This window comes from Dreissena polymorpha, unplaced genomic scaffold, assembly GCF_020536995.1.
Source record: "Dreissena polymorpha isolate Duluth1 unplaced genomic scaffold, UMN_Dpol_1.0 chrUn048, whole genome shotgun sequence".
NCBI classification, from domain to species: domain Eukaryota; kingdom Metazoa; phylum Mollusca; class Bivalvia; order Myida; family Dreissenidae; genus Dreissena; species Dreissena polymorpha.
In genome coordinates this window covers 142,501-167,500 of record NW_026273362.1, presented here as the reverse complement: position 1 = coordinate 167,500, position 25,000 = coordinate 142,501, and the positions used below count along the sequence as shown (strand labels likewise).

At 37.3% G+C, this 25,000-nt stretch overlaps 1 protein-coding gene across 1 annotated transcript in view; it reads left to right on the top strand.

Annotated features, from left to right (window-relative positions):
• The first annotated feature begins 3,093 nt into the window (after positions 1–3,093).
• LOC127863847 (matrix metalloproteinase-21-like) overlaps positions 3,094–25,000 on the top strand; it is a 33,322-nt gene continuing 11,415 nt past the window's right edge. The window contains exons 1-2 of the mRNA XM_052403518.1: positions 3,094–4,417; positions 24,107–24,971. Of these exons, the coding sequence (XP_052259478.1) occupies positions 4,244–4,417; positions 24,107–24,971 (1,039 nt within the window). The 5' untranslated portion in view covers positions 3,094–4,243. The remainder of the gene's footprint in view (positions 4,418–24,106; positions 24,972–25,000) is intronic.

Here is a 25,000-nt window from a genome sequence, read left to right as displayed (position 1 = left end):
ATTTCGTATCACACGGTTATAGATTTTGGATTAAACGTTCAGCTATATGTTTTTTTAACGTTCGTGTGTCAACGCTTTCCTCTGTACAACCGGCCTCAATTCTAACATCATTCAATTGAGAATAAATATTCCTGCATATGTTTATTTTATTAGCTGAATCCCATTCCACAAACTGCATGTCTGGAGGCGGCTGAATGCTATGACGAAAAGTCAGACGGTGTGTGAAATGTTCCTGATTCATGTTTACATATGTTAGGTCTCGAACAACAACAAGCAACGCCCAGTCGCTTTTCGACATGGTGCACATAAAAGCAGAAACAGACAGGGTCTCAACCCATTTATGCCTAGTGGACTCTCCCATCCTTCTAAATTGGATCAATTTATTTCCAAAATTAGGGATGTCCGGGTCATGCGGCGTCTCATCTTGGTCTACACTGTTTGCCAATGCCTTTTTTTCTAGACGCTAGGCATAAATGGGTTAAGGCAGAAACAGACAGGGTCCACAATAAATAACAAACTCCCGCGAAACGCATCACTGTCTCATATAACCGGATATGCTTGCTGCAGACAATGTACACCAACTTGTCGATCACTCCGGCGCCATAACTTGGGTATTTGTACATAAACAATTATTTAAAAAAATAGCCAATTTTAGTCGTTCCTCTGAAAGCTGAACAAATGAACATCTGTTGTTCACGACTGATTGATTAAGTGCGGTCTGTGGTTAGACATGATGTACTTTTTATATTTAAAAACAAATAACCACCGATAAATCATTTGTGTTACCATTAAACCGGATTACAGTGTTGACCTTCTACAAAATGACAAACTAGGTAAATGTTCTATGAGCTTTTAAAATATGCTACTATAGTAAAACAACGGAAATAGTATGTTTAATTTTATCAATTGCAATCAAATTTCCATTGTTTGCCATACTTGACTTCAGTACGTAAAACGGTCTAACTATCTGTTCAGTCACGTGGTTCGCAATCAGTACAGCACGACTATAAAAGACTTACCTCACGTACATGTAGGTATTTATTGTCGCGATTTGACCCCCAAAACCGAAACATCGAGTCTTTGTATTAAATTTTAAGGAAACACTTTTTTCTGTCTGTTCCTCATTGCTGTCTTGTCTTATCTTACAAATTCAATTTTTCCTGATAAATGTGTAAGGTTATTCTCAAGGGGGTCTAATGCGTGTGCGTAAAGTGCCGTCCCAGATTAGCCTGTGCAGTAGGCACATGCTAATAAAATACGATACTTGCCGCTTTTATCATATTTTTCGTTAAAAGAAAGTGTCTTCTTAGCAAAAATCTAGTTTAGGCGGAAAGTTTCGTCCCAGATTAGCCTTTGCGGACTGCGCAGGCTAATCTGAGAAGACACTTTACGTACATGTATTAAACTCCCTTTTCACAGAGCACGGCTCAAATATAATTAATATGGGATTGATGAGAGGTTGTGGCGACCTTAAACCGGTTGAACACATCCTCAATGATGCTGTTTGCTTTTACCGCTTAAATGCAGCCACCACAATTTATTTTGGGGGGTGCTGTGTTTGTCATATGTTTTTGTTGTGTTTATTGGTTGCTGTTTTTTGTAAACTCTATACCAATAGGTCACCAGCCTTAAATGCACTTATATTGATCATATAACTGGAATTTCGCTTTCTTCATATTTGACAGAAACGATTGTATTATAAAGTCTGTATGAATCCATTCTGACACAGTCCATTATGTGGCACCGCACTGCGCAGATAAATTCACCCAAGCACCGGCATGCAGTCGCATCCCCGTCCAATAATTTTGATAGCTCCCGTCTTAAGGCGGCTGCAAATGTATCGCATTTTGGCAGTGACTCATTCTGTTCACCACACTTATTACCCCAAGGATGTTCGATAACTGGAATATTGACGGTAATAAACATCATGATTTGAGATTCGGTGTGCGTCTTACATCTTTATATTGACATCCGAGTTGCCGGGAAACACGACGCCAAGATGACGGTTCGGTACTTCGATTTTATGTTACATTATCATTAATTGGTTCCGTGCATGTGTGCACGTACGCGTTTGTGCAATGTGCAGTACTTTTCAAAGGCGACATACCAAAATGTGCACCGATTTGAAAGCGTTTGTTGCGAATTGAAAAAATATATATACACGGGGTTTAAACTACATAAACATGTTTTTGCAACAAAAAAGTACTGATTTAGGATTTTCCGAAATTAGGTAAATGAATATTGTTTGTACATTGCAAATAAACCATAATGCGACACGCACAAATTCGTTTTACATTTTTTTATTGGAGTATTTGTCTGGAAAAAGGACGAGGGGCTGTAATAATGGGTTCTCTTATGTAAATATTTATTAATGCTGATATAGTTCCGTTATAGGTACCGACAACTATTGTTCGTATCGAGTTTGAAATTTTATATCAATTAATTAGAATATCCCCCATACGTGTTCGGACCAACACAAATACACATTATGTAAAAAATATATTTATCTTGGTGTATATTTTATTCGCATAGCTCAAAGATATTTTATTGGCTATTCTAGATGCATTCGCCCAGCACGTTGTTTTCAACGATGCTTTCAAATTATTTATTTTAAAGACGCGTTCTAATATTGTTCGCTGAACTATAAACCATGTCCGGTCAAATCAATCATTGGCGTGCAATTTTCGACTGGTTCATGGTTATTAACAAATATCATTCCAATTCTAATTGTTCTATATATAAGATGCTTCAAAGCACGCTTTCAGCCACCCAGCTTCGCCTCGTATCCATCATAGCGAGAAGTAACGTCTCGTCATTGTTAGACCGCCCTGGCGAGAGTTGTTCCTTTGAAACAATAGCCGATAAGTGCAATGTCTGCCTCGTCTAAGCAATAACTCCCGGCTACCATTATTATTTGCTGAGATAATACAACTGAATCTGTAGCCAAGCGGTGTATGAAAGATGTATGTATGAAAATTATAACCGGTTGTTCTGCGCATGCGCAGTTGGCAGACACTTGTTTCGTAGAGTACTAATATTGTTTTGTGCTCTCATGTTTTGTCTACCACTGTGTATTGCAGACAATTCATTCGCTGTTTGAGCGGCCGTAAAACGATCTTAAAACTTAAACCTAGTGGTATCAGAGAGGGAGTATTTAAAGCGGTCCTCTTTTATTTGACAACTGCGTTTAAACTCCGATAAGGTTTTGCATTTGAAGTATGATTCATATATACATATAGTTAAAGCGACACATGCATTTGACGGAGTTTACTTACAATACGGTACTTTTTATAGGGTTGCCTTTAAGCTTTGAACCAAAAAGTAGTGAAATTTCAAAAGTTGGATTTAAACCAGTGTCAATCGTTCAAATATGTTCGAGAAGTAGACAATTACCCAGCTGTTACGAATACGCTTGAATCGCTGGTAAAACAAATGGATCGCGGCTATCTATGCTAGACATGCATAGGCCGTGGTACAATCGGGTTTACGACTGGTGTCGGACCAAGTAAAGTCTCGTATAAATACAGGCCGCCTTCATGTGACAACTTTAATATCACGTATTCGGGGGTGTGACCACAGAGAACCACGTGGTACAACTATAAAATACGACAGTGGAAATAGTAAAACACTTAATAATGTGCCGCCAGATACTTAAGAGTGCTGTATTCTACCGCATGGAATAGTTGGATACCAACTTTATTTGATGAATGAAGTAACAGAGCTTTAGAGAAAATTATTTGGAAATTTAGTGGAATTTATTTAAATAAAGATTTGTGTAGTGGTATTTAAACATTATTTAGTGGATGATATTCGATTGCATAAACCGAGAGATTAGGTCGAAATAAGATTGCATCGTAAAACCGTGTATGGTACTTAAAACATTTTTATCTGATAACTGTCATTTATTGTTTGGGCGATATTGTTCTAGGGAATTGACCGATTTTTTCGATATTAACTGACTAATTAGTCGATTAAACGTATAGATAAATTAACATAGTAGATAACGTTGTCTTGAAATCTTCAGACGTTTTGGATTTCATAATTTATTAGAATAAGGCAATTTTTACATAACGTCAACTATGAGTGAATGCAGATAGCAGTAAATATGAAAAAGCGACATTTATTGCAAGTGATTGTTAAATGCATGAAGTTATTGCGATAAAGAACGTGCGTCTTAACGTTACGAGGATTACGTCTAACGTTATTGGTCAACGCTGTGGATTAACGTAAAAGTGATCGGAATATGGCCAGTCAATGGACGCGACTAATTGCCGTCACCTGTGCAGTTAACGTTCTCTTGGGCCTGGTAACCATGGTGATAGGGGAGCGGTTCTTTCAGTATCGGGACCATAGGGATCAGCTACTGTATGATAATCAGAAGGCGTCCCTGTCCGTCCACAACAAGATTGAGGCGGAGGTGAGCGTAATTTCTTCATATTATGATGGGGCCAGTTTTAACCCATTTATGCCTAGTGGACTCTCCCATTCTTCTAAATTGGATCAATTTATTTCCAAAATTAGAGATTTCTAGTATACTTAGTTCTATATTTAGAATATTTCTTACAGAAATTCCTTTAAGCAAACAGTGCAGACCCAGATGAGATGCGGCGTCTCATCTGGGTCTACTCTGTTTGTCAATGCCTTTTTTATAGACGCTAGGCATAAATGGGTTAAAAATCAGTTTGGCGCTAGTTCTCAAATGCTTTGAGCGTTTATATGAACATATGTACAGTCTAGCGATCTGGAGGGTCAGTGCATGGGAGTTTGATTTTTTCCACTTAGTTTGGGGCCAATTTTCCTGAAGTTCAGTCTGGTGTCATTTAAAAAAAAGTTCTGTCAAGATGCAAATTTTATAAGAAGAAACTGCTTTTGGCACAATCGAAAAGTCTACATTTAGATTTTATATAAACGCAGCCTGGGCGTCTCATTTTCGTGGTGTTGTTAAGACTAACGTGAATCTCTAAGACGGGTCGTACGAATTTTACGACGTCATTAAACAGGTATAAAGCTATAACGCTATTTTATCAAGACAGGCGGATTAGCGTAGGTTGACGACCGAAAAGAATACTTAAGACGGTGCAGATGGGTAGAGACTTATTGTACTTTTAACCATTTTATGCCTAGTAGACTCTCCCATCCTTCTGAATTGGATCAATTTATTTCCAAAATTAGGGAGGACTAGTATTTTTATTTCTATATTTGGAATATTTATTTCAGAAATTCCTTTAAGCAAATAGCGCAGACCCTGATGAGACACCGCATCATGCGGCGTCTCATCTGGGTCTACGCTGTTAGCCAAGGCCTTTTTTCTAGAATCTAGGCATAAATGGGTTAAAAATGCTACATTACGTTTTTATTCAGTCGTTTTACGCTCATTTGATGCAGAACTGCGTTCCTTCCCGTGGCAATATCAATCAATTTTACAAATAAGATGTTATTGCTCACTCGTCGCAAATGTTTTCTTTAGGGCGATATGTCTTTGACATGAAAGCATGGTACTTAATGAGTATGTGTTTTTTTTAACGCGACATTTTCTTTATCAATTAAATCACTATATGTACGATTTATTCATTTTACCGTTTTGGTCTTGTAAAATACAAAAACTCGTCAGCTCGTTCACGTTGATTTAAACTATTTTATGCAAAGTCTTCCTTGGTAAGGAAGCTTTACTGCAATAACCGCTGGTATACTACTCACAAGAAATATATCAGTCATTTTGTGGAACGTTTATGACCGATTATACTGCTGAAACAACATACACGAGACTTAATGGTTCATAAATATTATCGGTGCTTAACAAAGATTTTTTAACAAAATTTCCATAACGTTTTTTTTCATAAATCTACGTCTTATTTGACGAATAAGTTTTTACTTTATTGTCCAATCATTTATTAAATCAATAGATACATATATCAGATACATGTGTATTATTAACTAAATCATTTATCTTAAAATATGCTTATGGTGGAATCAACCTCTGTATACATGTACATGTAGAAGCCGTTCAGCGCATAGGATAACATAACAAAATGTATGTATATATTTATTGCTTTATCGCTGAGTACGTCCTATGTATAGAATTGTATGCTCACGAAAGAGCAGCTTTTCATTAAGGTCGGAATCTAGTATCCGCGTTCCTAAGTGTCCTGAGTATTCGCTGCTCGCCCGCGTTTTCGGACACGTGAATGATAACTGACCAGCTTTTCAAACTTTCCCACGTTGATGGGAAGACGATAATACCCGAGTAGGCTGGGCACTACTGTCCGCGTGGACACTGGGCAACTGGTCAACGTTAAGCCTAAGTAAATACGCATCTTTCTCCTCATCGTTATGATCTTTAGCGCGATTGCAATTCTAGTTCATTTTGTTAAGCAAGATTAACCGAGCATTGTCTAAGATAGTAAAATCGACGGGTATGGTATAAAGACATGTTTGGTGCATATTTGATACGGTTCAGTGGCTGAGCATGTTACTGCCTCTACTTAATTATTTGAGTTTTGCTCATTTTGTCATTCGTTTGATCTTGGTGTGACTCGTTAATTTAGAACAAAACAACACCACCAACAACAATACTATTAGACAGCCTTCATTAAGAGCAAGTTTTATTTTTTTCGCCTTAACAGAAATGTAGCTGACAGCTTCTTGCTTTGAATACTGCCCTTAATTTAGCGATATCGTCTGCGTCTTTACAACCAATCTTACAACTGCAAAACGATAAACGGAAGTTCTCAATATATTTGTCAACGCTAAATCTACAACTAGGTCCGCGCCGGTAGATGTATTCTCTTATAAAATGCTAATCTAATTAACAAATAGAAAGGTGAATGTATTATGTAGTACGACTGTTTGTCGGTGACTATACCTTTCCGCTATGGTAATCTTAAACGATGGAAGCGTGCATTGAAACGATATGATGCTGATAATTGCGGCATCTTTTATGTTCATTGTTTATGTTTATTTACATTAGCCTTTCATGCAATTTACAAATTGACTTGAAAAATTGTTACTCAAACCTGACTAGTTTGTGTTTTAATTAGATTATGTACAGTACAGGATTTTGCTTAAGTTTATATACATGCAATCCGGACTCGTAGAGTGATCAACAACATAAACAATAAAAATGCCACAACGATCATTGTCCGATGCAAGTTCCTGATTGTAACTAATTAAGGTTATTCGACACAATCCAATTATGAATCTATATAATTCCATATGAAACTACATGTTGGTAGCAATTAGGGTTATTCTATTCAACACATTAATATGTGAACATATTTGTATCTAAATAATGATTATAGTTATAAATTGTTAAATGTAGGTATGCCTTTATCTGTCTAAATATTAATAAAAGCATGTGATTAACCATTATGACCATTTGGACTTTTATTATAAAGGTTTTACTCCAAACATTGATCATTTCGCATTATTCAAATGAAAAAAATTACTCTACTAAACTACTCGATACCCATCGGGTAGATTGTTTATTTGTCCCGAAAGTTTGAATTTAATATACGACGTGATTAACAAACGTTCGCGTGTAATAACCGATATATAAACAAAAAAACAATGTTTCAATGTCAAATTGGAATTTTTCAAATGTCATACAATAACCGCGAAATGTCATGACTCGTTTCTTTTTTTACTTTCGTATCCTTGTTGTGTCCCGTTGTTCGGTGCACTGCAACGAGCGTTATTATTATTTTGCGCTGTTGTGTTCGCGAAATAATTTAGAATTCGAGAACAGATTAAAAGTACTTTTGACAATGTATGCGGAAAAACTAGGTTTTTCATAAGAACCTAGGTTCTCATTCTGAGAAACCTAGTTTATCGTGAGAACCTAGGTTCTCGAGCGTAAACTAAGGTTTTAAAATGAGAGCCTAGGTTCTCATGAAAAAACCTAGTTTCTCATTAGAACCTAGCATAATCCCAAGAAACTAGCTTTTTCATGAGAACCTAGGTTCTTTTTCTGAGAAACCTAGTTTCTTGGGATGATGCGTCGAACCGCTTGCCATACCACAGAGAGTAATAACGCATAATTGCGAGGTTTTCTCACAATCATTTTACCCGTAAAACTTCAAGTATAATATTTATACCCCTATTACTGGTAATGGGGGCTATATAGGATTCACTTTGTCGGTCGGTCCGTCGGTCTGTCGGTCTGTCCCGAAATTTCATCCGATCTTCACCAAACTTGGTCACAAGTTGTATCTAGATGATGTCAATGTCAAGTTTGTATATGGGTCATGCCAGGTCAAAAACTAGGTCACGGGGTCACTTAGTGTGTTTTAAACCGAAAGTTTGTCCGGACCATAACTATGTCATCAATTGTTGGATTTTAAAATTACATGGTACATTTGTTCACCATCATGGGACGGTGTGTCGTGTGAAAAAAGTACGTCGATATCTCCAAGATCAAGGTCACACTTGGAGTTCAAGGGTCAAATGCTTGTCCGGGCCATAACTTTGTCATTTATTTTGAGATTTTAAAATCATTTGGCAAATTTGTTCGCCATCAGTGGACGGTGTGTCGCGCGAAAGAATTACGTCGATATCTCCAAGGTCAAGGTCACACTTTGAGTTCAACGATCATAAATTAGCTTGTCCGGGCCATAACTATGTCATTCATTGTAAGATTTAACAATCCTTTGGCACATTTGTTCACCATAATTAGATGATGTGTTGCGCGAAAGCATTACGTCGATATCTCCATGGTCAAAGTCACACTTAAAGTTGAAAGTTCAAAACTGGCCATAAATGAGCTTGTCCGGCCATAACTATGTCGTTAGTTGTGAGATTTTGAAATCGTTTGGCTTTTTTGTTTACCATCATTGGACGGTGTGTCGCGCGAAAGAATAACGTCGATATCTCCAAGGTCAAGGTCACACTTTTAGTTCAAAGGTCAGAAATGGCAATAAATGATCTTGTCTGGACCATGACTGTGTCATTCATTTTGAGATTTTAAAATGACTGTTTACATTAATTTTGTTCACAGCTATTGGACGGTGTGTCATGGGAAAAAATTCAAGAGTTCAAAGGTCAAAATGGCTGTAAATAATAATGGCATAAATTTCTTAAAAATTTCCATTAATTACATTTTCTTGTTTTGTGAAGACAGCATGCAAAATAGTCTGTGTCAATGCAACACGTGGGGGTATACGTCACGTCTGTGACAAAGCTCTAGTTTAGTCAAATATTTTATAAACTTGAGTTATAGCATAATATTGCGAAATATTAAAAAAATGGTATCGCTAACAATCTATTAAGTTCAACGTGACCTTTTAGTGTTCTCTATTACACAACCAACATATTGTAAGGCTCTTCAGCAGTCTGGTTGTTTTTTGCTAACTCTTACAGTGCTGGAACCGATTTTTCAAGGCCTTTACAAACAGTTTGGATCCAGATGAGACGCCACAGAACGTAGCGTCTCATCAGGATCCAAACTGTTTGCTATTCTGATAGTATTCTTTGAAAAAAACAACAAAGAAAATGCGTATTTTAGAAATTCAGCAGACGACATTTTAGCAGTCGACAAATTTCCCAGCATGCAAAAGGTTAAAGCGGTTAACGTTTACTTATTGTAACATGCCTGTATTGTGCTTGTATTGTACGACTTTTATTTCAGTTTTATTTCTCTCTGATGGTGACATTTTCAGTTCAGAATTCTACATTAACAGATATATTAACGGTGATAAACTCGTTCGTTGACTGATCTAGTATATTAATTAAAAGCACCCTGGTTCTTTTTTGTAAGTTATACTTTGCGAGCTCGTTGATATGATGATCGCAGTGTGCTAGTCCCGCAGTGTTATGTTGCACGTACTTTTGTATTATCAATATTAATGTCATCAGGGTATTCTTGGTTTTACCTTGCAGTTGTTTTTCTATAAAGTCATTGCATATCGAATGTATTTCATAATTCCTTCTTGTTTTATGAAATGCGATCACTGCATTTATTTGGTATTATGTACGCATAGTGATGAAGTGTATTGCTTGGTTATATTGCTTACTAATTTGGAGACAACATTTAAAACATATACATGTAATTTTATTACAGATAATTATTGAAAAATATCGGTTTGATAAAAACGGTAAACAAGTCCACTTCGAACTTAAATAACATTGCTGGTCTGTGCGAAAAATAACACAAACAGAACTGTGCATCGTGGATGGGAAGGTCAACTCATTCATTATTCAGCACAAAGATTGAAATGTAAACCAATTATCTATGCCTTTTGTTGATAAGCGACCTTGCATCGTGCAAAGTTTATCTCGAAATTCTACAATACAAACATAAGAACGGGATGTCATTATCTTCATCTTTTATGTTTCTTCGCTTGAACGATATGCACTATAAAACATGGAAAAATGTGCTTGTTCACTGAGTGACTTGACATAATTCGACCCCTGTGTTCGAGCCACGTAACAATACTAAAATCAGCTACGGTATCCGACTTCACACAATAATAATACAACGCCTTGTTTGACGCGGGGTGTTCTAACGTTTAATTGATTTGATAAAATAATAGCTGAGCGATTTTATTATGCACAGGCGAGTGCTTCGACAGTATGCGAACAATTTTTGAGGCACTTCAATTTTGCGATATTTGGTTTCAAGATTTGAGATCGGGGGTCGGAGCATGCAGTTGGTGAGGTTTCGTGCAATGTTATTAGTGACTTTAGGTGTATTGTGCTATCATGCGTGTGCCAGGTCGGACCAGGTAAGGCCGGGTCCTGTCTATCTGTTTTGTACGAACATCCAATCTTACCGCATTAATTTACATAAATGCACCGGTTACTGCGGAATAAAACTAGTACATTTAATGTGACTATTTTAAATATATATTTGTCATTACTGAAACATACGCGGTTTCGTCAAACCTGTTTTAACATTTAACATCGATCAATTTTTACAGCATTTAAATCTTAAATAACCTAGTTGAATGAAGTTAATGGTGAATTTAATTATTAGCAAATTTCGTAAACAAAGACTGGAAACATAATTTTAATATTTAAAACAGAGAATTTGTTGTGCAAGTGTTTCTATACGGCATGTGTCATCGTTTGAAACAACTTTTTACCAGACAAATGTTTGCGTGTTTTCACGCATATCCATACCTTCCTTTGACTTCTTTCGCTTCGACGGCGAGTGGTTTAGTTACCGAATTTTCGGCGGAACCGTTTTCTTTACCGAATTTATACGACCGGTCTGGCGTGCTGAATTAGAGGGTCAAATGGCAGTCTCCAGACACTCAAAATCGACCAACTGCACGCAATATTGAGCGAGAGAGATACAAATTATTATGATATCGGGAGTGTGGTTACTCAATTTCAGAGCGGGGAATTACGTCTTGCCTTTGGACATTATGGTTGTAATATTGATGTTGTAGAAACTAGCAGCTAATTGTCGCTCTCAGTAACTAGCCGACCAAAAATCCGCGATGTCATGTCATTGCCGTATGCATGAAATCCGTAAAACTCATGCAACGCTATTAGACTTGCGTAATCTTGCTTGTAAATACGTGCAAAAGAGACGTGTTTCTAGAGTTTCAGCGTAATATAAAAAAAAAACGTGGACGTTTTCTTGAAGATAATTGTTTCGGGAGCTTTGAAACCAGGTTTTCAACAAAGTTGAACAATCTGTCTTGTTAGACGGGTTATGTTTTTCGGGCGGTCGGTCGGTCGGTTTTGTACTGGAGGGCAGAGTCAAACAGGTTTTAGCTTGCATTGATTGATCTTTATCAAACTTGGGACATGACCAGCTTGCATGGGTACCTAGCTTGAAATTGTTGTATGCGTGTCATGGCAAGGTTAAATAGAAAGAAAATAAACGCTTAAGTTTGTATGAAGATATTGCTATGAAATTGTGAAAATAGGTAGCGTGCATGTTGACCTAGTTTGGGATTGTATTTGAGGGGAGACTCGGGTCAAGGTCAAGGTCACTGATACTAAATAGTAAATGATAAAAAACAGCAAACATGTTGTCTCAGGCCAATAGTTTTATTTTTCATTGCACGTTCTTGGATGAAACTTAGACAATAGCAAGCTCAAATGAAAACGGATTGTATTTTGGGCGTGTCGGGTAAAGGTCAATTAAACTGTTTGCAAAATTAATAAATTGTCTTAAGTTTGGATAAGTGTATTTCATAAATTTATGACTTTGAAGCATACAGTGTAGCTCTTGACAAGACTGTGCTGGCTGGTCTGAAGATACGTAGGTCGCAAATTCAATAACACCCACTTTCGCATGACGCATCTCATATTATGTGCACTATGATCGGCATTGTGGGGACACGTTGGTGTCCATATTAACCGGTTGCTATCATGTCTACCTGACTGACCGCATGTTTTGGTACTTGCTCCTAGAACAATTATCCGGAATACGAGATTCCTGATGCGGAACCTATTATAAAGAATATTGCATTTTTGCGGTAAGCATGTTCAACATCGTGCAGGTTTCATTCATCTTTTTTATCGACGCGATTGAGTGTAGAGATGGCAATTAAATGGTATTTGATATGTTATTGCTAGCAAGGTTTGATATAAATCTGGTTTGTTGAGACCCTTGTTCAGATGTGCTCTATAGAGATCACGAATTGGTTTCGACCGTCGTTTATGACATAATAAATTAGTTTATAGTAAACACTACATTTAGCAAACGCACGGTTTACCACCACGGATTTTATTACGATCTCTATTGACAATTAGCGATTTATGGCAGAGCATGCCGTTTTTCAGCAATATAAAGGTAAAGTCCTTCTGCAGATGCGCTTTAATGAATGGGACAATTTAGGATTAGACCGTCGTTTTAACATTCTTTGTGGTTAAGCCCATGATAGTTTATTAATGATCGATTGCAATGATAACGCACATGTGTGTTATGAATGAAATATTGATTAACCGAAATTTAGTTAACATTGCTGTATAAACAAAAATATGCATCTGCTGATAGTTATGAAATTCGCATTGATGGTACACTGAGTGCGTTTCAATCAAGATTATATCAATCGCATTTTATGTTGTAAAATGCATTTACAATTCATCAAAGTTTACTCGATGTGCACTTAATTCATGTATCTTCACAATATATGTGCATTATTTTTAAGCGCATTCGAACTTTGTTCTGCACCTATTCGAAATACGTAAAAATGCCGATCCCTTAACGAAGGCGTGATGTTTATTTTCACGTCAAAACCATTATTTTACAGAGACAAGTTACAATGCCCCAATGGTTAAAACTGTACTAGAATCAACGTTCGAGCATGTCATTCAAATGAACCACGTTACATGTACATGTATGTAAAAACTAGGCTTACTGCATGTACGTGTAGTGTCGCCACAGATTTGCCTGTGCAGTGTGCACAAGCAAATCTGGAATGACCCTTAACTTGACAGAATTATCAGGACATATCATTTTCTAGTCATAATGTCACACACCCGTCTGTTTGTACCAGCGCTGTACACGTGTATTTAAGAGCTATGAACTTTTTTTTAAATGGCTCTATATTTGAAGGCTGTCTGTCTGTGTGACCTGTAGATATAACCTTGTTACAATCTCATTCACAGACATGTTCTAGTCATAATGTCACGACCCGTCTGTTTGTACCAGCGACGTACAAGTGAATTTAAGAGCTAGGAACTTTTTTGAATGGCTCTATATTGACGGTCTGTCTATCTGTCTAACCTGTAGATATAACCTTGTAACAATCTCATTTACCGACTGAATTAGTGTTGTGACTCGTCATAGCGAAATATGTCAGTATTGCCGAATCTACACTGTTAAGCTAGCGGTAACACACACACACAAAAACAATTGCACGCACACTTTCTTGTAACTAAATGTAAATCAAACGGTTGGTAACTATATAAAAGAGTTACTATAAATGCATGTTTATTAAAGCGACCTTATCTAGAATACTTAATGTTCTGACTATATGTTGCCATTATATGTATTTCTGATATAAGATAGCATTGTTTGGAGAATTTTGTGTTTATTCGACACGTCGGACATTTGATCATTTGTTTACAATGACATTCTTCGTGACTTTGCTACTAGGCGTTTTTACATTAAAATAACAATGATACATTGCGTGTACTCTTGAAGCGGATTATCCACCACGGTGACACCTTGCGTTTTATCTGTAATTGGCCGCGTATGCACAATTAATTAAAAATTACGTCGGTAAAACGTTTTCTGGTGGGATTCATACCGTTGTCTTATGAAATACGCGCAATGGATATACACTGATATCAACTGTTTCGCTCGACAGCGTTGAAAGATCCGTTTGTCAACGTTATATATACATTATGTCCTACTATGACAAAGCAGGTCATCTTAGTACCTTATACCTATAGACGAAGACAATGTTACTTAGTGCTAGTTTTATCATCATATCTTTGTTCTGTTCATTTTGCAGCGATATTTGTTTTCTTTACTCGTTTCGCAATCCGATGCGAAATGTCACAATAACCGCTTTACGACGGATTTTTGTATCAAATGAAAACTCGTGCTACAAATTAATTCAAATAGGAAGTTATGGGATGCAAAATCCACGTGACATGCAAACTTTATATAATATAGGTCACTAGTACAATAGGAGTAACAAAATTCTTCTGACATTATTATAATAGAGATTTTAGTAAATCCTCAAGCCTTTTATTTAAGGCAATTGACCAAGAGCCTATACAAGACGCGTCACGCGAAAATGGGTCTTATGCCATATTTGGCCAGCGTAGATCCAGAAAAGCCTGCGCATCCGCGCAGTCTTGTCAGCAGCTACACTTTCCCCTGATTAGACTATTAAACTTTGCGTGACTTAACCCATTCATGCCTAGCGTCCTGAAAAAAGGACATTGCAAACAGCGTAGACCCAGATGAGACGCCGCATGATGCGGCGTCTCATCTGGGTCTGCGCTGTTTGCTTAAAAAAATTCTGTAAGAAATATTCTAAATATAGAAATAAACATACCAGACACCCCTACTTTTGGAAATAAATTGATCCAATTTAGAAGGGTGGAAGAGTCCACTGGGCATAAATGGGTTAATAGTGGGCATCGCAGCCCCTGACCAGTCTAAACGACTGCGCAGCTGGTATGGAGCTTTATGAACACTCTACGCATGTTACATGTGAGTCGCGTTCTGAGAAAACCTGGCATAATGCATGTGCGTAAAGTGTCGTCCCAGATTAGCCTGTGCAGTCCGCACAGGCTACTCAGGGACGACACTTTCCGCCTAAATTGGATTTTTGCTAAGAAGAGACTTCATTCAAACGAAAAATGTCATAAAAGCGGAAAGTGTCGTCCCTGATTAGCATGTGTGGACTGCACAGGCTAATCTGGAACGACACTTTACGCGCATGCATTATGCCCAGTTTTCTCAGAACGCGACTCATATGATACATTTTCGAATGACGCGGCTCACAGTTATGTATCAGACGAGAATCTCATCATTGAATGCATGGACCGAGTTTATATGGGCCCCATGGTTGTCAAATATCCTTTTGAAAAATACCCAACTAAATCAAGCGTTCAAATGGAAGCCAAGGTCAGTGTTACGTGATATAACATTAATCTGAAAATTCGTATTTATAAGTTTCCCTGGTTAATTATCCAGTCATGAGTCCCCGTATCATTTAATAGCAAATTGAACGCTCAAAATTTAACAACGAAACACGCCATTTTCACGCATTACGCTAGCGCAAATTAGAACTATTCTGAAATGGTATGTTTAGTGACTTTAATCTATGAAATGTTTACTTATATATCCATTCAATATGTAGCTCTTTCAGTGCTGGAACCGAATTTTGAAGGCCTTTGCAAACAGTTTGGAGATTAATTAATTAAGCAGACGAAATTTTAGCAGACGACAAATTTCCCAGCATGCAAAGGGGTAAGGAACACGAGTTGATTACTCGACTAGTAAGCACAAGTATGCATTCCTACTAGCACGTGTATGCTATCTGCCTTGTGATAATCCGATAATCGGCTGACGCAATCTTAGTCTCCGAAGTTCATCAGCCGTTCCACTGTACAGCCACCTCTTAAGGTTAAGCTCATGTATATAAAATACATTGGGAATTATACGTGTTGATTACTCGAATAATAAGCTCATGTATACATTCATGTAAACACGCGTATATTATCTGCTTGCGCTAATCCGATACTCGCGTTTAACTGTTTGTATAGTATGGCCAACATAAGCTCATTCGCCGACGTTTGACCGGCCGTTTTACTGCAAAGTTGCCAACTGGGTGGACTGGGTATTAACCGAAATGAACCCATGCCATGCTTGGCGACCATTGTTGTGTAATTATTATGACATACCGGCTTGCACTAAACACAACGAAATTAGTAACTAGATTATAATAGATCAAAGCTTAACGTTAGAAATGACGTTCCTTTCTAGCAAAGCCACGGAAGCTCATGGTTGCAATAGCTGTTTTATGCCCCCTTATCGAAAAATCGGGGGTATATTGTTTTTGGCCTGTCTGTCTGTCATTCATTCATCATTCATTGTGAGTGGTGAAAAGTCAAGGTCAAGGTCATTTTTCAAAGTCAAAGGTCAAATATCATGGTATTTTTCTCTCCTAAAACTTTAACTTTCGTGAAAGTTTGGCCATAACTTTTTGAATATTGAAGTTGGCAACTTGATATTTGGCATGCATGTGTATCTCATGGAGTTGCACATTTTGAGTGGTGAAAGGACAAGGTCAATGTCATCCTTCAAGGTCAAAGGTTAAATGTATGGCTTCAAAGCGGCGCAATAGGGGGCATTGTGTTTCTGACAAACACATAACTTGTTTTTTACTTCTTTATTCAATGCAAGGTTTAATTACAGCCTTATACGTCAGTAGTTATTGACGGCATTGAACAATGCACACACTATGTATATCATCAATTATTGAGAACTTCAAAGCTATATCGGTGTATATTTATTTTATTGTCAGATAATTGGTTATAAGCGTAAACTAAACGAATTTGTGAATGCAAACACATGCTTGACGAACCAAGCAGACACGTTTGTTATTGAACTCACACGTAATTCACAATGTTTAAACATGATGTATTTTCATTGATAAAAAACGTAACCATCCACCACCTTTGCATCACTGCGTCTATAATAATGCCAATGTTAAAGTGTTTATTGAAGTTTACAGCCGATTAATTTGTTGCGCGCATAATATTATTGTTCTTAAAGGAGTACGACAATAACGCAATTAGTAATGTATTGAAATATCAAAGAAGACAAGGGCAGACGAATATAATCCATTTTACGTACAAATAATGCGTGCATCGAAGAAAAACAGCCCCGAGGGTCAAACATTCATGACTGCGTTTCATGTGGTAAATTTAATGCGAAACTGTGATAAGGATATAAAAGATCAATTGCTCCCTAAATGCAATGATTTGTGATGGAACGCAATATTGTTTTTTGTAACCGTAATTGTAAGAAGACTTAAGTATTGTCTACACAATTAGTATGATACCAATTATCAATGGTGTGTGATCATCTTCTCGAGGATTAACACGAGGTACATGATATGAGTTGCGTTCTGAAAAAAACTGGACTTAATGCATGTGCGTAAAGTGTCGTCCCAGATTAGCCTGTGCAGTCCGCATAGGCTAATCAGGGACGACACTTTCCGCCTTAACTGGATTTTTGCGTAGAAGAGACTTCCTTTAAACAAAAAATACCATAACATCGGAAAGTGTCATCCCTGATTAGCCTTTGCGGACTGCACAGGTTAATCTGGGACGATACTTTACGCACATGCATTATGCCCAGTTTTCTCAGACCGCGACTCATATGATTAAGTATGGTTTTTATCAAATTTGGATATACTTACACAATAATTAAAGTAATATTTTACTCACAAAAACATCAACCTGAATCGTTAAATAAATTGCACTCCATTTCTATGACACATGAAATAGCTTGTTTAAGAAATATAACAATAAGTGTAATTTAACCGTAAAAATGATTATATTTTACATGCTTAATTCAGTTACTCCATTTTTTAATTTATGCAATAAAACATAAATAAATAATAAGTCTTCATCTGCGCATATGCAACATTTTTCGTACATGAAAGCAAGCACTATTTTTTTTCTATGTTTTATTTTTATTTTTAAAAGACCTGTGTCGTTGCAGACATGCTGTATATAAAGGGGCACTTATGCCCTCTATAAAGACTTGTGTGTCTCTAAATAGGACAAAGTAACAAAAATGTAAAATAATGTGTGTCTTTGCGTCTACTTGGATATTTTATTATGATGAAATTCCTTGATAACAGATACGTCCGTATCTCTCTGGTAAAAAGCAACGTTGCTCCGAAAATTAACTCCGACTGGGTATTCTTTACTTCTCACACAAACAAGGAAACTTGCTGTTGATTCTCAGAGACTGGAGTGAATTTTGAACGTCTTGATATGCATTTTCTTTATCAATAACAAGTGTTAGTCTGGCGATTGCCGGTCTTTGATTATTCGCCGGCTATCATTAGCAACTGCTGTTTCTTCAATATGCATTAGCAAACATGCCCGGTGGTTCATCAGATTTCATGAGAACTTTGCACGGAGCGTTATTACATGAGCCTCTTTCTGGGCGAATGGGGCTTAATGAAAGAGCGTAAAGTGTCGTTCCAGAAAAGCTTGCACAGTCTGCACAGGCCAATCAGGGAGAACACTTCCAGCTTAAGGAAAGCTTTCGTTCAAAATATGTTTCGTCTTACCGAAAAGCCAGTTTAGGCGGAAAGTGCGGTCCTTGATTAGCATGTGTTGACTGCACTGGCTAATATGGGACGATACGCATTTACCGAAAACTACACTCATCCACCAGATTCGTGAAATACATCATATATGGCGCATTTACACCGAGTGATCGGCATGCGATACAATCACCAGCGAGTATATAAAAGGTAACATTAGACTCGATGCAATATGAGATTATGCACAAATAGCGTTTTGATGAGGTGTTACATTATTGTACAGTGTTACTGAATAACACGGATATTTGGTAAATTACAATATAAATCTTGTCTGATGCTGAATCGTACGTGGGGTCTGTGTTAGATAATTCAGTGTGTCGGGAATGAAATGTAATACGACTGATGTCTTCATTGGTTGTACAGTTTGTCATATCATATTGCCAATTCAGCTGCGCATTGGGACATCGGGACTTAATACATGTGTGTAATATGTTGTCCCAGATTAGCCTGTACAGACCGCACAGTTTTTATTAGGGAAGGCACTTTTCGCGTAAACTGATTTTTTGCTAGTAAGAGACTTCCGTGAAACGAAAATACAATAACAGTCTTTAAGATAAGCCCGGATTTTAAAATGCGGGGCTCATAGAGTTTTTTATGGTGTAAATTAATGCTGTTTCGTGGTTCGTGTAAGCTTATTGTTGTTTGCTTTGTATTTAATATTTTGTGTTAAATTTACTCTGCTCGTGGTGGATTTGCTTACTGCATACTACTACGTAGCGTTAATGATGAGTAATGTTATACTTAAATGTCTAGTGACATGCAAGGAAGGTTGTTTTGTAAATATTGTAACTTGTAAATAGCGTAATATAACATCAATATAAAGAAGTGAAACTCCAGCTGCTGGAGTAGTATTGCATCCTCATTACATACAATGAGTTGGTCCTTTATTTAAGGCAAGAATAAAACGATATTGTAGATTTGATGCCTTACATAGGTCTTGCTATGAACGAAATAAGCTGTTTCCGACACAAATGTAGTCAAAATGTTACGTTTTAGACACAAATGTAGTAAAAATATTACGTTTTAGACACAAATGTAGTTAAAATATTACGTTTGCAGTCAAACCAGGCATTATATAAGATTCACGGATTTAAATTGTGTACTGCAACTTAACTTAGTTGACTCATTTATTATTATAACGATCTGTAATATGAATCTTGAATGTACGTGTGACTATTTACTCAATGAACGCGGTGTTCACATGGATAAAATCTCCCATGCAGTGAGCATTCCACTCGTGGGGGTACCATTGGTTGACGTGGAATTTCGCTGCCTTTTTTACGACATATAAGCGGTTTAATTATAATTAAAGCATGCATTGTTTGGTAATTAGGTATAACATTTCAACATTGAATGTCTCGCGCTATCGTGGTTCGTTCGTGAATACTGTAATGGGAATCTATTGTTCGAGCGTCTGTTCGCAGGGGGTGATCGCGGGTGATTTAAGTCTACTATTAAACGTTGATAAATAACTAAATACTCTCCCTGTGTTATGAAATTAGGAACACGATTTGGAGACCAAAGTGGTCCTTTGCTCAAGCAAATTTCTCAATAGCTTGAGAAATAGAACTGTCGAACGTTGTTTATTGCATAATTTTATTGCGAAGATATTTATCATACTTTTAAGTTAAAAAATGTCTTCATTTTATTGATATTTCGAGTATCTTCATTAGACATCGGTAAGTCATTTTTTCAATATCATCATCATCATCATCATCATCATCATCATCATCATCATCATCATCATCATCATCATCATCATCATCATCACCACCACCACCACCACCACCATCATCATCATCATCATCATCATCATCATCATCATCATCATCATCATCATCATCATCGGTAGCAGCAGCAAGGTTAACAAAAACAACAACTACAATAAAAAAACAATAAAACACCAACATAACCATTTTATTTTTCGTTCTCATAATAAAAATAATTTGCCTTGCGATCTTCTAAAGTTGAGATTTTGAATAAAATATTTAACTAGTCGGTTTCAGCTTATATCGTACTTGAAATACGCATTAACCAAATGCGGCTTTGCCTTTTTACACCGACGCCCTACAAAAAAAACTTATCTTGTTGACGCATAGTCTATATAAATCTTTATTAATCATCTACACTAAGCCAAAAGCATTGATTCATCAAAGGTGTTGCTATGACAAAATGACAGATATAAAAAAAAAGAAACGGGTGTGCCCGGTGTCGTAAAATGTAAACGTCGTAAAATCAGCAAATAATTTCGCGTAAATAGCCAATTGTTTTATCAAACAAGTTAAGCAAACATGGCTTGTTGTCCGAAGGATTTCTGTGTTTGCACTTTGCGGAAAAGGCATTTCATTCATGGTCATTAGCGGTAATATGAATGGAAGAGATCGGCACTTGGAGTTGTTGATCTGTAAACACGGTTAACCAAAGTTTCAAGTGGGCCCTCATTTTGCCTGCTTTGAAAACTGCAGAGGTGTGTGCGATACGCCGGATTGTGATAAGATGTTTTGCGAATGAAAACAAATTTAACATGTTATATTACTAGACCATGGTTCCTCCGACAAAACTTGCCATTTAAATTTCGACTTTTGGAGCTTCTGTAAATACAACGGAGAAATTGGTCTGGATTTGAAGCTATTGAGAAATCCTACTAAAAAGTATTTAATGTCCGTGGCGGACACGTGAATCAGGGAAATCGCGAAAATAAACAAAACAAATAACGTGTAACCTGGCAATTAGAATTGACGTATGCCCGTTTTTTTGTAATAACGACATCACGTAAGTCATGCCATTTAACCACGCTGCTCTTTTTGCAACTCTTGTATACATAATGAAATAAGATAATTTGCAAAAAAATGGAATTGATGACAAAATGTTGAACATTATCAGTAGCAACCAATTAGATTTGTACCACGGACGCATGTTTAAGCGTTATACTTAAATAACGAATGAAATGCAAGGATATTACATATAAAAACAATGAAATCCCGTTTTAACGCATCATTAAAAATAATCCATAAATTATGAATCATGTGTTTGTTTATTGACACAGCAATCCTCATTTATGCTGTAGTTCAAGTATTTAGAACTCAGATTAAATTGACACCTATTAAACATTACCAAGGTTTATTGGTTCTTATGAAAAAGGATGACATTATTGGGAAGTATTAAGAAATGCGTTCAAAACCTTTCTTGTTCTTGTACTGAGGGTTTTATACATTCAGAAATGATAAGCGATAGGCACTTTAACACTTGGTAATAATTACCTGAATAACATAGCTAATCTTCTGCTAGGACTGGTCCTTTGTACTAACCCTTTGCATGCTGGGAAATTTGTCGTCTGCTAAAATGTCTTCTGCTGAATTTCTAAAATTAGCATTTTCTTCGATTTTTTTCAAAGAATACTATCAGAATAGCAAACAGTTTGGATCCTGATGAGACGCCACGTTCTGTGGCGTCTCATCTGGATCCAAACTGTTTGCAAAGGCCTTTAAAAATCGGTTCCTGCACTGAAAGGGTTAAAAATGGATGAACACGCAAATATCAGGGTGCAGGGTCACGTGGCTTTGTGGGTGTTCACAATTAAATGTTAATGGATGTCAACACACCGGTATGTTGTGCTTTTAATCCACTTACTTTTAAAACTATTTTTCTTAAGAATTTCAACTTGTGCATAAAAGACAGTTTTTATTCTGCTTATGGATATGTGAAATACATCAAACTTTCTTTATTTAATAAGCCTCAGTTCTTGGCCAAAACTTCGATGCGTAACGCATTTATGTATACGGTTATGCTGCACGCAGCGTGAAATGTTGCATCGGTTTCAGACGTTTTGAATTACACATTCTTAAATCCTAAGATATCGACAGAAAAACTGCAAGGAAACTGTTTTTTATGCACTAAAGATTTTTGCCAATGTATGTGGTTACATTTAGTTGATCATGCACACCTTGTATCATTTAGAGCATTAGTCCTCATCATCAGAAAGAATGACGATCATAATTATGTTAGACATGCACACCATTGCTTGGGAAAACAATGTTAAGTAGCGGTAACGGTACTTTCATTTGTACGCGCGGAATTCACGTGAAATTTGATGAAAACAACGAAAAACAAATCTACATCATATATCAATACGTAACAGAATATTGTTTCAAGCATCTTGTTTTTGACGTGCTTATTTAAAAATAAGTCCCACAACAAAACAAACTTAAACACGAATGCGTATCAAGTAGAGGAGTTTTCAAATAACTGCTTTGGGGACGAATGATGTTGATTCTGGTGTTCCGAAGTAAATCAACATTAACAGAATCATGTTGATAGGTTTATGTTTTGAAGCAAACCAACATAGAATATATAACGTTGATCTATTTGATTGTTTCCGCAATTGACAAATATAGCCACAACATATTTCTGTCTGCCGCGTTTCTACATTCAGACGGTGGGAGCGACCACTCCAATCGTCTCATAGCAACTCGACAGATGTCTGTTGACACAAGTCCCGGAACCGTATGACTTGCGCTCTTCATTAGGAGGCGCACATGTGCTCGGTTTGAACAACGCCATGACTATAAACAGGATGTTGACTATAATCGTAAGCTTTCATTGACTGGCACTTGACGTCCCAATTTAGCAATCATCGTTTTTTTTCTAAAAGCGCGTTAACGGAAAGAATATGCTCGCAGATTGTGAATTGAGTCAAGTGTTTTGCGGAAGTGGGCGTATGGAAATATCAGACACGTTCATAATTGTAGACGTACGAATGCCACTGCTAGCGACACACCGCAGCGCCCCCGTCTCCTTGAAATAATAACTTCCATAATTTCCGGAATTAAACCGACCGCCGGATGCGACACTCATAAATGAACAAAATTGTCACTATCGTAAAAAATGGCATCGTAACTGTAATAAGACATGACAGACATGAATGAAAAAACTTTGTTTTGAAGTTACAGCCTAGGTTTACTCATCATTGAGTCTATATTGATCTTGATCGTCATCAAATCCTCAGCATATGCGCCCAACGTAGCCTGTTCTTTTTCTTTCCATACCCTGCGATTCATTTGTAATGAATATTTCTAATACTTCGAAAAGAACGTCCACAGGGTTTAATTAAAAAATAGAATCGAATCTCTTCTTATTCTTGTCTTCTGTTATTGAATGTTTTTTAAGATGGTCTGTTTCTACAAACTCGCATTATATGTTTCCTGAACGACGATACGCTGGTTTCTTTAAAACGCAACTTAAATAAAAGCTTTCACCTGATGCCAACGGTCAGTTTTCATCAATACAAGTAAGCCTATTCGCCCTTCCTCAAAGTCACGTGGTTTGTTATTCCTGTATTTCAGCAACAGCTCGAGAAGTACGGCTACTTGCACTGTCGGCTTCAGACCCGCCAACGGCGCGACCTCTTCTCGTCACTGTTCGCGTCACTGCAGGCCCAGGAAGGAGGCGAGCCGTCATGCACATCCTTCGAGGTCCGCCAAGCAATTAAGCAATATCAGAAAAAATATAACCTTCCCGAGACGGGGGTCATAGACAGACGGACGAAGAAACTTATGAGCACATCCCGGTGCGGCAATTCCGATAAAGAGAACAAGGGAGCGACTGCGGCAGATGACGCTGCAGAGTTGGAGACGGCGAACAATAATGATGTGCTGCAAAACCTACTGAAAGCTAACCCAAACCCTGATTCTAATACTAAACAAATAAGCCGGCCGTCGTTAGGGGATTCTTATAAAAACCACCCGTGGAAGCGGTCGGCCACAGATACAAATCTATTGCTTAAAGCTGTTACAGGCGAAACGGCTGTTTCGGCATCCGAACAGTCTAGTTTAGTGCGGAGAAAAAGATACTTAGATGAATATGTTACTAGATTAAAAAGTCAACAAAATTTTAATTCTGCCGATAGAGATTTAGATAGCAATAATAAAATTATTCACATTACAAAACGGTCTGTGGCGGTGACTGAACACATTGAGAAGTCAAATCAGACAAATATTCCGCGTTATAGTGACGGGCAAAAGTTTGAGAAGCAAGTGATCAAGTGGCGGCTCCTGGAGAGCGGATATAGTTCCCGTATCCCCGTTGAGGATCAGCGGTCGACGCTGGATCTGGCGTTCCGGATGTGGAGCGAGGTGATTCCCCTAAACTTCATGGAGGAGACAGATGGCGATATTGCCAGCGTGGATATCGAAGTTGCGTTTGGGAGGGGTAAGCATATTTTATGTTAAGTAAATACT